The sequence below is a fragment of the Macaca thibetana genome, chromosome 5 (assembly GCF_024542745.1).
Source record: "Macaca thibetana thibetana isolate TM-01 chromosome 5, ASM2454274v1, whole genome shotgun sequence".
NCBI classification, from domain to species: domain Eukaryota; kingdom Metazoa; phylum Chordata; class Mammalia; order Primates; family Cercopithecidae; genus Macaca; species Macaca thibetana.
Genome location: NC_065582.1, coordinates 166,372,971 through 166,385,233, shown reverse-complemented (window position 1 = coordinate 166,385,233; position 12,263 = coordinate 166,372,971). Strand labels below are relative to the sequence as shown.

General features: G+C 38.4%; 1 protein-coding gene across 2 annotated transcripts in view; it reads left to right on the top strand.

The window, feature by feature from the left end:
- Positions 1-12,263, top strand: part of SLIT2 (slit guidance ligand 2) — a 370,099-nt gene that overhangs the window by 277,454 nt on the left and 80,382 nt on the right. For both annotated transcript variants that reach the window (XM_050791112.1, XM_050791111.1), the window contains 4 exons: positions 674-824; positions 3,663-3,737; positions 5,274-5,417; positions 11,445-11,588. In XM_050791112.1, the coding sequence (XP_050647069.1) occupies positions 674-824; positions 3,663-3,737; positions 5,274-5,417; positions 11,445-11,588 (514 nt within the window). The remainder of the gene's footprint in view (positions 1-673; positions 825-3,662; positions 3,738-5,273; positions 5,418-11,444; positions 11,589-12,263) is intronic.

Below are 12,263 nucleotides of genomic sequence, written 5' to 3'. Positions count from 1 at the left end.
ACAATGTAGCGAGATTTTCTGTTGTGCTTGATCTAACCATGTGGTTGCGAGGTATGAGTAAAACATGGTTCCGTCAAGCACCATGGAACGTCACGCAGCTTTCTACAGCATGGCAAGCTGCTGAGGCTTAAATCAGGATTTACCTGTCTCTTTCTACAAAATCAAAATGAAAAAAAAGAGGGCTTTTTAGGCATCTCTGAGATTATGTGAGAGGGAGAGAATAGTAAAAAGTCCATAGAAAATTTAAAAGCCTGAGTATATCTATTTGCCTTGAAAGCCCTAATTTACAATGATATATAGGATCATGTTTATTACTGGATATATTTTCAATTCTTGACTCAGAGAAAAAAAATAAACTTTTTAATAATGAATATCCATTGTGTGACTAGCTGTGAAATAGGCTAGAATGGCTCAGAATTGGATCAGCAGAAAGTACAGCTGTGAAAAGCTCAACTTTATTAATGTTTTCCTGTCATGTGAATCTGGTCACTCTTTTTTCCAGAAAATTCCAAGCCTTTCTTTTAACCTTTCTCCTGACATCCATTGACCAAAATACCCCAAGTTGTCTCCCTGCTACATAATCTATAGTTATCTTACTTTTTTCTTCCTACAAACTAATAAAAATTCTAACCTTTAGACTCAGTATCTTTTTCTTGGTTTGAATTCTCAATAGGTACAGAAGATTATCGATCAAAATTAAGTGGAGACTGCTTTGCGGATTTGGCTTGCCCTGAAAAGTGTCGCTGTGAAGGAACCACAGTAGATTGCTCTAATCAAAAACTCAACAAAATCCCAGAGCACATTCCCCAGTACACTGCAGAGTTGTAAGTTCATCCGCCAACAAAATTCTGGTTGGGAAGGAGGGAATGAAAGCATTGAAGCATAGGAATGTTTGTCTTGCCATTTTTATTATTAATAATTGTGTTAATTTTAATTAATAGGCATTACATTGGCATAACTCTTCTTAGTACAAGAATATATTAGAGGCTACCTTCGTTCATCTTTCTAGCCAACCATACGATTAAGTACAGAACTAATTTATCTCTCAAAATGCAGTAAGCACTTCTTACTAATAACAGTGGTGTTTATTTGATGCTTATTTATTGGGTATTATTTATTCCCAAACTATTTTCTATGTACTTAGTTTTTTTAACGTATTTAATCCTTATAGCAACTAAATAAAGTAGTTTGAGAGCCTCAATTTTCAATTTCTGTAAGCGATAGATTCAAGGAGTCCATCTTACCTAATTTACTACTTCATTGACTTACGGGTGGAAGGATTCAGTGATCATCAGGTATTAAAGTAGAAAGGATAGCTTTTTCTGAACAACGCAAGAAAAGCTGAAAAGGCAGAATATGATGGCATTTACACTTAACAGCCTTAACACAGGTTCTTGCACATACTAAGTACTAGAATGTTGGTTGGAGCACTCACAGATTCTACGCGCATGCATGGTTTGCCTTTACTGACTTTATTTATAAAAAGACGACCTCTAACGTTAGTGTTCTAACAATTCAAGAAAAAAACTAACGAAACCTCATCATTCTCTCAACATCTTAGCCATGTTTATGGATAGCAACATCTGGTATTTGTCATTTACTGCTTTGCAAAGTTCGTTGTCTATTTGTTTGTATATAATCCTTCTGTCTTTAACTAGATTATAGCTCCTTGATGACAGGGATTGTGTGTTATTGTTTATCTCCCACTGTGCCTGTACTCATGCCAGTACTTAATTAATTTTTAGCAATTTGAATAACTAAAAATAAAGTAATGCCTTTCAAAGACTTGACAGAAACCAACTATCTTGTAGTTATAGTGATTTTTTTGCAACCAAGGCCCTGAACTTTATTTTTTATAGTTATATAGGGATTTATGCTTATTACCTATAATACTACAAACAAGTGATATCTTCCAGCACAATAGCACTTTTTTTTTTTTTTTTTTTTTTTTTTTTTTTTTTTTTGAGAGAGGGTCTCAGTCTCTTGCCCAGGCAGGAGTGCAGTGTCACCATCACAGCTCCCTGTAGCCTTGGCCTCCTGGGTGCAAGGGATCCTCCTACCTCAGTCCCCCTTCCCCATCCCCCCAAGAAGCTGGGACCTCAGGCATGCACCGCCACACCCAGCTGATTTTTGTATTTTTTGTAGAGATGGGATGTTGCCCTATTGCCCAGGCTGGTCTTAAACTTCTGAGCACAAGCAATCCTCTTGCCTCTGCCTCCCAAAGAGCCAGGGTTATAGGCATGAGACACTGCCCCTGGCCTAGCACTTTAAATAAGTTTGTTTGTCATGGAAGAATTATAGTGGAAACTAGCCTCCAATTTAGACTTCAGCAAATGTGTGTAATGTAAGAGATTTGTAATTTTTTAAATTATACAATAAAATCAGTACTGAGAAGAAAGTATTTGCAAATCATGTATCTAATAAGACACATTCACAATGTATGAAGAGCTCTTATAATTTAGATTAAAAGGTATTTTACTCAGCTAATGAGTGGTTAAATTATTCATATTGACCTTTCTCCAAAGAACATATAAACACATGTCCAATAAACACATGAAAAACTGCTCAATATCATTAGTTATTAGGGAAATTCCAATCAAAACCACAATGAGATACCATTTTAGACCCACTGGAATGGCTAAAAAAATAAAAAGGGAGAGCAACATAGTAGAAGAAATTGAAACCTTTATACATCGCTGGTCTGAATGTAAAGCTTCTATGGAAATCTTTTTTGCTATTTCTCAAAGAGTTAATCACAGATTTACCATGTGATCCAGCAATGCCACTCCTATGTATATGTCGAAAAAATGACAACATATATCCAGGCAGAAACATGCACACCACGTTCATAGCAGCATTATTTATAGCTGTCAAAGAATGGAGGCAACACAAATGCCTCCTAACTGATAAATGGATAAACAAATGTGTCATGCCTGTGTAATGAAATATCATTGAGTCTTAAAAAATAATGAAGCACTGCCATATGCTACAACAGGAACAAGACATTATATAAAGCAAAAGAAGCCAGACAGAAAAGGCTACATCTTACATGATTCCATTTATACAAAATGCCCAGAATAGGAAAATTAATAAAAACAAAAAGTAACCTGGTGGTTGCCAAGGGCTGTAGGGGAATAGCCACCGAGAGTGACTGGTAAGAAGTATGGGGTTTCTTTCTGGGGGTAATGAAGATGTTCTGGAATTAGATAGCAAAGATGGTTGCACAATTTTGTGAATATACTAAAAACCACTGAATTGTACACTTTAAAAGGGCACACGCATTCTAATAAAGCTGTAATTTTTGTTCCAATTGTGAAGAAAACAATTAGGGAAAAAACAGTCTAAAAATCCTTTTTAGTGGGGACGATAGTGGAAAAAATTGGAGAAAATTTGTTCTAGAGATTGCTGAGAGCTGGTTTTGATCTTTGATTTTTTCTTGTTTTACTGTGTAAAAAAAAAACTTCCTAACATTTTATTTTGATTAAAATTTGAATAAAATGAGAAAAAACATCAGTATGTTCCACAAATCTTCTGTGATATATGTATTTCCTTTTATTTTCCTGGTGTCATTCAATAATGTTAGAATTCATTTTGAGAAATCAAATTTAATGCTTTCCTAACTATTAGTAATAAAACTTCTCTATTCCTTCCTTTTTCTTCAGGCGTCTCAATAATAATGAATTCACCGTGTTGGAAGCCACAGGAATCTTTAAGAAACTTCCTCAATTACGTAAAATGTAAGTCACTTGTTAGCTTTTTTTTTTTTTTTAAATTTCCGTAGCATTTTGTTGTGTTCATTTTCTTAAGTTTCTTAGAAAATTAGAAAATATTAAAAATCCTGGGAAATTTCCCTATGATGGCGACCTGTGACATGAATTCAGGGTAATCTCTGCAAGAACTTTTCTGTGTGTCAACAGTGTCAATCACATTTTCTATGGCAGAGCCTAAGCATCTGACTTTAACTCAGACAGCTGGTCTGTTATGTGGCCACAGCAGGAATCCAGCAATCTAAGCACATTAAAATGGGTTCAGTAAGGTTTTGTAACTTCCTTTACTATTCCCCAAACCATGCTGTTATTTCTTTTTCATGTCAACTATTGGACTTTTTTGCTTCATTAAACTTTCATTAGAAGATATTCAAAATTAATGATTGGTAAACTGGCTCGATAGCTCATCTGTGTTACTACATGTCCACAACTCATATTTTAAAATAAGTTCATAAGCTCAGCAGTTTCAGCAGCTCTCAGTAGGTTACTCCATGCCCCTGGGGAGGTGTGAGGGAGAGACAGGACATACGTCAATAGCATGGGACCAGTGGAGCACCCTCACACATGCAGAAACATCAGCAGGAGGAAAGAAGCATTGACTCACTTTAGCTGTGTGTCCACATATGTAACTGGCCCATAGTCACATAGACTGTAAGTTACAGAACAGACTACTTGTACAGTTGGCATCCATATTAGGCTACCTCGCAAATGGTTTCTCATATCTTAATTGCCCTCCTTTTTCACTGTTATGAAATGCACTTTCTTTTTAGCTATAAGATGATTTTCCATGAAACAAATATTTATTAAGAAGCTACTGTGTACAATTCTCTCAGAGAAATTAAAATATGCATAAAAATGATCCTTGTTTGGGGGACACTCCTGGTCTTGGAGTGATCGATCAGTGAGAAAGAAAAAGAAAAAGCCTATAGAAAGTTAACCTCAACTAGATACTCTTGCCTTCTGGCAAGCATTGTAGTAGTTAGTATCATACATAATACTGACAATTAATTTGGTTGTTTCAACACATTATTACATGAGAAGTTCTTCTGGGAATAAACCCATATTCAAATACATTTCTGATGCTATATATAAAACACTAACAAATTTTACCCCTTCTATCTCTACCCAGTTGTCTTCTTTTAGTCATTAATTCATTTGACAATTTTAATCAGGGATATTTTTTTGAAAAGTTTCTTGTTGGATTTTATAGATGGCATAAAGGTTTGTGTAACCCAGTACCTGACCTCAAGAATTTTATACTCCTGGGGACCTTTGGAGAGTTTGACATGAGTCACGCTGGCATATTTTACCATAGACAGTCCCTCTTATTATTATTGTCCCTTTGTCTTGATGGTGTAGGGAAGTGGAATCTTTTCAGAGCCCTGGCAGTGCTGGGCAGTGAAAAGTTGGAAGACTTGGATCATTAGAAGAAAATGATCAACTACGTTTCAATTCCCTCCTTATTAGAAATTGTTTAAAATCTTTGTTCCCACAATTTTTATTTAGAAACTTTAGCAACAATAAGATCACAGATATTGAGGAGGGAGCATTTGAAGGAGCATCTGGTGTAAATGAAATACTTCTCACAAGTAATCGTTTGGAAAATGTGCAGCATAAGATGTTCAAGGGATTGGAAAGCCTCAAAACTTTGTAAGTATTTGTACTTGCATTGCAGTTCTTCTACCAAAGGATCGCAGCTCGTTGTTCATTATAATCCTGGGAGAGAGAAACACCTCCTACTTTTACCCACCCCACTCCCTCTATCTCTTTCACATTCTCTCTGTTGCGCGCGCGCGCGCACACACACACACACACACACACACACACACACACACACACACACACAAAACACATATTGTGAATGCAAACAGTCCCTTACCCCAATATTCCTACCTTCGATGTGTGTTACACACACACACTCACGTATTGTGAATGCAAATGGTCCCTTACCCCAATATCCCTGCCTTTGATGTGTGTTACACACACACACACACACATTGTGAATGCAAACGGTCCCTTACCCCAATATCCCTGCCTTTGATGTGTGTCACACACACACACACACACGTAATGTGAATACAAGTGGTCCCTTACCCCAATATCCCTGCCTTTGATGTGTGTTACACACACACACACACACGTAATGTGAATACAAGTGGTCCCTTACCCCAATATCCCTGCCTTTGATGTGTGTTACACACACACACACACACACACACACACACACACGTACGTATTGTGAATACAAATGGTCCCTTACCCCAATATTCCTGCCGTCAATGTGTTGATAGCAGATGATCAGGGGCATTCCTCATGGCTGCTGTCTCCTCTACAAAATAGATCATCCTTGCTCCAGTGCTTATATGGATCTGACCACCTTGTCCTGCCTCAAAATGGTCATTTTATTTCCTTGTTGTCAAACACCTCTCTATACTCTCCTTCCTCTTGGCCCGATTACTGTAAGCTTTAGAATCTCCTTGAATCTCTGCAGTAGAATAATTCTAACAGCTTATCTGGAGACTACTGTTTTGTTTTTGTTTTTTTGCCCCTGCAAGGTCAGTGTAAAAGAAAGACAGGCTGGTGATACATCTTTCACTGTTTTTTCAAAGAAAACATGCTAAGAGTTATGTCTACTTGCTCAGGGGTAGGGGGTTTAGGGGAAAAATTATATATGTTTCCAAAGGATTGTCCAAGAAATATGGGAATTAGATTGAGATATTTCAATCAAAAGTGCTTACAACAATTTTGTATTACTTGAATTTTTCACGCTGCATACACACACACATATACACACATCTATTATGTTTGACAAAAGTGATAGCCTGAAAATTGGAAGAGAGACAAACCAAACTCTGAAAGCTTTAGAAGGCAGAAAGGAAAATATTCGTAACCAGGAAGCAGTCCTTGTTGACTGTAGTGGGGAGTCTGTCTCGCCCAAACCCACGACCCTGTCCCGCGCAGCCTATGAGAGCCATGTACGACCAGTGGGCTGATGGCTGAGTCCATTGTCTGCTCTTTGTCAGATACAGAGGGAGAAGGGCATCCCCACAGCCAGTGAGATGTGTCTATAGAATCCCAAATTCAAATCCCACCCCCAAAGCCCTCCCTGCACCTAAGAGCAGAAGTGCGTTCCTTGAGTTTTGCTGGGATAGCCTGAAACCTGACCACCCAGCAGGACCAGTCTGGGACCTGCTGACCCGTCCCAAGGGCTAACTTGGTGCCCTTTCAAAATGATAGGCAAACGTTCACTCAGCCTTGTGATGAAAGAGATACTGAGGGCTGGGTGCAGTGGCTCATGCCTGTAATCCCAGCACTTTGGGAGGCCGAGGTGGGCAGATCACGAGGTCAGGAGTTCGAAACCAGCCTGGCCAATATGATGAGAGCCGGTCTTTACTAAAAATATGAAAATTAGCCAGGTGTGGTGGTACACGCCTGTAGTCCCAGCTACTCGGGAGGCTGAGGCAGAAGAATCACTGGAACCCGGGAGGTGGAGGTTGCAGTGAGCCGAGATTATGCCACTGCACTCCAGCCTGGGTGACATAATGAGATTCTGTCTAAAAAAAAAAAAAGAGAGAGAGAGAGAGATACTGAGGAATGTGTAGGAAGAGAATAGAAAAGAGACCACAGGTGGCTGCATCTAACCTTTTCCGGAGTTGTCTCAGGTAAAATACAAATATTGCAACAAGCAGAAGGCTCCCTTTTCAAACAGCAGTTAAAGGACTGTTTCTTGATACTGGAACCTTCTCCTGGCAGAGAAGTACCTTGGAGTGGGAGGAAGGCAGTAGGCTGTAACTACACCTGTACACATCTGTTCAGGCTGCCATAATGAGCTTCCACAGACTGAGTAGCTTACACAACAGAAATTGATTTTCTCATCATTCTGGAGGCTAGAAGTTCAAGATGGAGGTGCTGACAGGGTGAGTTTCTGATGAGGCCTCACTTCTGGGCTTGTAGACGGTCACCTTCTCACTGTTTCTTCAAATGAGTTTTCTTCTGTCTGCTCATAGGAAGAGATAGTGAGCTGCCTGGTATCATCATTTTCTTCTTGTAAGGATGGCAGTCCATCAGTATGGGACCCCACTCTTATAATCTCACTCAGCCTTAATCACCTCCCTAAAGTCCCTCTTTCCAAATATAGTCATACATATGTTCTGATAAATGTGTCATTAGGCAATGTTGCCGTTGTGCGAACATCCTAGAGTGGACTTACACAAACCTAGATGGTATGGCCTACCACACACCTAGGCTATATGGCACAGCCTATTGCTCCTGGGCTGCAAACCTGCTCAGCATGTTACTCTACTGAATACTGCAGGCAATTGTTACTAACACAATGGAAAGTATTTGTGTATCTAAACATACCTAAACAGAAAAGTACAGTAAAAAATATGGTGCAAAATATTTAAAATACTACACCTGTATAGGGCACTTAACAAGAATGGTGCTTGCAGAACTGGAAGTTTCTCTGGGTGAGTGAGTGAGTGGTGAGTGACCGTGAGGGCATAGGACATTACTGTACACTAACATAGGCTTTATAAACACTGTACACGGCCTGGAGGGGTGGCTCACACCTGTAATCCCAGCACTTTGGGAGGCTGAGGTGGGTGGATTACCGGAGGTCAGGAGTTCAGAACCAGCCTGACCAACATGGTGAAACCCCATCTTTACTAAAAAATACAAAAATTAGCCGGGCATGGTGGCGGGCACCTGTAATCCCAGCTACTTGGGAGGCTGAGACAGAAGAATTGCTTGAACCCAGGAGGTGGAGGTTGCAGTGAGTAGAGATCGCACCACTGCACTCCAGCCTGGGTGTCAAGAGAAACTCTGTCACAAAACACTGTACAACTGTACACTTAGGCTTCACTAAATTTATTTTTTTAATGTATTTCTTCAGTAATAAAGTTAAATTACTGTAACTTTTTTACTTTATGAACTTTTTGATATTTTAACTTTTTTTACTCTTTTGTAATAACACTTAGCTGAAACACAAACATTGTTCAGCTGTACAAATTTTTAAATTCTTACATAAGAATTTTTTATTCTCTATTCTTTTCCTTATTCTTTTCTATTTTTTAAATTGATTCATTTACTTACTTTTGCATTTTTAAACTTTGTTAAACATTTTAAACTTTGTTAAAAACTAAGAAACACATACATTAGCCTAGGCCTGCCCAGGGTCAGGATAATCAATATATCAATATTACTGTCCTCTCCCTCCACACCTTGTCGCACTGGAAGGTCTTCAGGGGCAATAACATGCAAGGATAACATGTCATCTCCTAGGATAACAATGCCTTCTCCAGAAGGACCTGCCTGAGGCTGTTTTATAGTTAACTTTTTGTTAATAAGTAGAAGTACACTCTAAAATCACAATTAATAGTATAGTATATACATAAACCAATAATATAGTTGCTTATTGTCATTATGGAGTATTATGTACTGTATGTAAGTGTTGTGCTATAATTTTATACAACTGGCAACACAGTAGGTTTATTTACACCAGTATCACCACGAACATATGAGTAATGTATTGGGCTATGGCATTTATGATGGTCATGACATCTCGAGGCAATAGGACATTTTCAGCTCCCTTGCAATCTTATTGGACAACTTTTGTATAGCTCTGCTTGACCAAAATATTGTAATGTGGTGCATGACTGTACAGTCACATTTGGGGCTTAGGGCTTCAAAATACAAATCTGAGGGGGATACAGTTCTATCTGTAACACCACCTCAAGGAACTTTTCAAAGTATTTCTTATTGTTTTGTTGTTCATTCACAGGACTCTCCCTGTGAAAAGTTATCTAAATTCCACTTTCTCCCTTCATTATATTTCTATGGATGTTTTTGAAGTGCTTACGTTTTAGCACCTGAGACAGATATTAACTGACTCTCCTTAATCTGGTTATGTTCCAACAAGCATCATAGAGCAGTTTAGAACTAAACTCAGGGTAGTCAAAATCCTAGAATAGTTTTATCTGAACATACCTATTCTTGGTATCTTTTGTCTTGGAGCTATGAAGATTTTGAGAGCACATTTCCATTCCCCTAGGCTTCTTAACCCTAATAGGCCACTTATTAGTTCACATACATATTTCAGCCAATCATTGAATTCCTTGACATTACAGGTGAAATGTGTGCATATGTGTGCTTATGGATTTTTCTAGCAACAGAGTTCCAACTTTTCTTTTTTTTTAATTTTATTTTATTTTATTGAGATGGAGGCTCACTCTGTCACCCAGGCTTGAGTGCTGTGGTACGGTCTTGGCTCACCGCAAGCTCTGCCTCCTGGGTTCACACCATTCTCCTGCCTCAGCCTCCCGAGTAGCTGGGACTACAGGCACCCGCCACCACACCAGGCTAATTTTTTGGATTTTTAGTAGAGAGGAGGTTTCACTGTGTTAGCCAGGATGGCCTCAATCTCCTGACCTTGTGATCCGCCCACCTCAGCCTCCCAAAGTGCTGGGATTACAGGCAGGAGCCACCGCACCTGGCCCTCAAAATTTTCTTCAACTTCCCCCAGGGACATGTGACTCCAGCAAGATTAAGACCCAGTGCTCTTCATCATTTATGGCAAAGGAAAGCGCTGATAGGAATGCTTTTCTGTTGTGCATTTGTTTTCTAAAATAAAACGATGCCTTCATAAGGAGAGCATCATCTTTTCTTCTTATCTGTGACTTGGCAGAATGCAAACGTTTACATTTCTTATTCATTATGGGACAATCTAGAATTTTAAAGTGACACTTTGTTTCTTTATTTTTACCTCTCCCATTTACATTCTTCAATTTTTTTAGTAGCCAACTTATGTTTAGAAAAGTTAAGGAATAATTTAATTTTTCAGGAATTCTGAATATGATTTATGGCAACTATTCATATACTCATAACTATTTTCACATGGGACTTTGAGCTTTTTGTTCAGTTTTTAAGCCAGACAAATAAATAATTAGCAAATAATTGATAATCAAGCCAAAACTTTAGCAGTAACTAGGAAATGACAATAGTGTTAACCCTATTAATACAGTGACTTTAAAAAAAAGTATTTTTTCATGGTAAACCTTTTTAAACTTTATTGTGGATATGGGATCTGTTACTGTTGCCTCTTTTTAAGTTCTCCACTTAAAACAATGAGCTAATTTTCATAAATAAAATTATTCGTGTAGTCTTTGTAGATATTCTATCCATTTTGGCTCCCCCAGCCCATGTTTGGCATTGACTCAGTATGTAAGTCCCTGAGATGCCCTCAGTTCTTCATCTGCAATGGCTATTGATTCTTCTCCACCTCCCTCTGTTCAACCTCAAATGTAATACTACCCTGAATACACAAATCACAGGGCTCCAAGGACTCAGGGAGCTGTAGGTGAATTAGGACATTATGCAGTCATGCAAACATAATTGTAGCATCAAAGGAAAACATTCTGCCCTCATCGTGGGATTGTAAATCCATGCCTAGACTCACCGTGCCTTTTGTAACTGAGATTAATCATTGACAACTCAAAGCACTTTATTCTTGCAAGATATTCCCAGTATATATTCATAGCAATATCTAATAGCAAGAGAACATTTTTTAAAAGTAGTAATGAATGCTACATATTTGCAAGGATCATTTTGATCCTCAGATAGGCAAAATTGATTGCCTGACGCTTTGTCTCCATAACAATGTCCCTTTTTTCCCCTCAGGATGTTGAGAAGCAATCGAATAACCTGTGTGGGGAATGACAGTTTCATAGGACTCAGTTCTGTGCGTTTGCTTTCTTTGTATGATAATCAAATTACTACAGTTGCACCAGGGGCATTTGATACTCTCCATTCTTTATCTACTCTGTAAGTATGAAAAATAGCCTTTATGTATTACTTGAGCCATTTATTATATTTGTTAATGTATTTAATGTATTATTAAGCATTTCATTAAAATGTGATCAAGGGTTTAGGACTTAAAAAAGTGCAAACTTGTTCATGTCAAATTTATTTAAATTTTTTAAAAAATATTACCTACTATCTTACATTAAATTTTAACAAAAAATTATAGTATTGTTCAGTGAATTATTTTTCCTAGTGATGTTATCAATGATGTAGCTTAATTCTAAATTTTAGAATTATTATAACTTGATAGTGCTGCATATAAAAGAAATGTTACAAATTTTTGCCAGTGTTCTCACACTGGAGTATTTTCAGTATAAGTATCATAAAAGGAGAATGGATAGGGTTATTGCCAACAAACTTGCTCGAAAGGATCAGCCAGGCACGGTGGCTCATGTCTGTAATTCCAGCACTTTGGGAGGCTGAGGCGGGCAGATTACTTGAGGTCAGGAGTTCGAGACCAGCCTGGCCAACATAGCGAATCCCTGTCTTTACTAAAAATACAAAAAAATTAGCTGGGCGTGGTGACACGTGCCTGTAGTCCCAGCTACTCGGGAGGTTGAGGCAGGAGAATTGCTTGAACCGGGGAGGCAGAGGTGGCATTGATCCAGGATCACGTCACTGCGCTCCAGCCTGTGT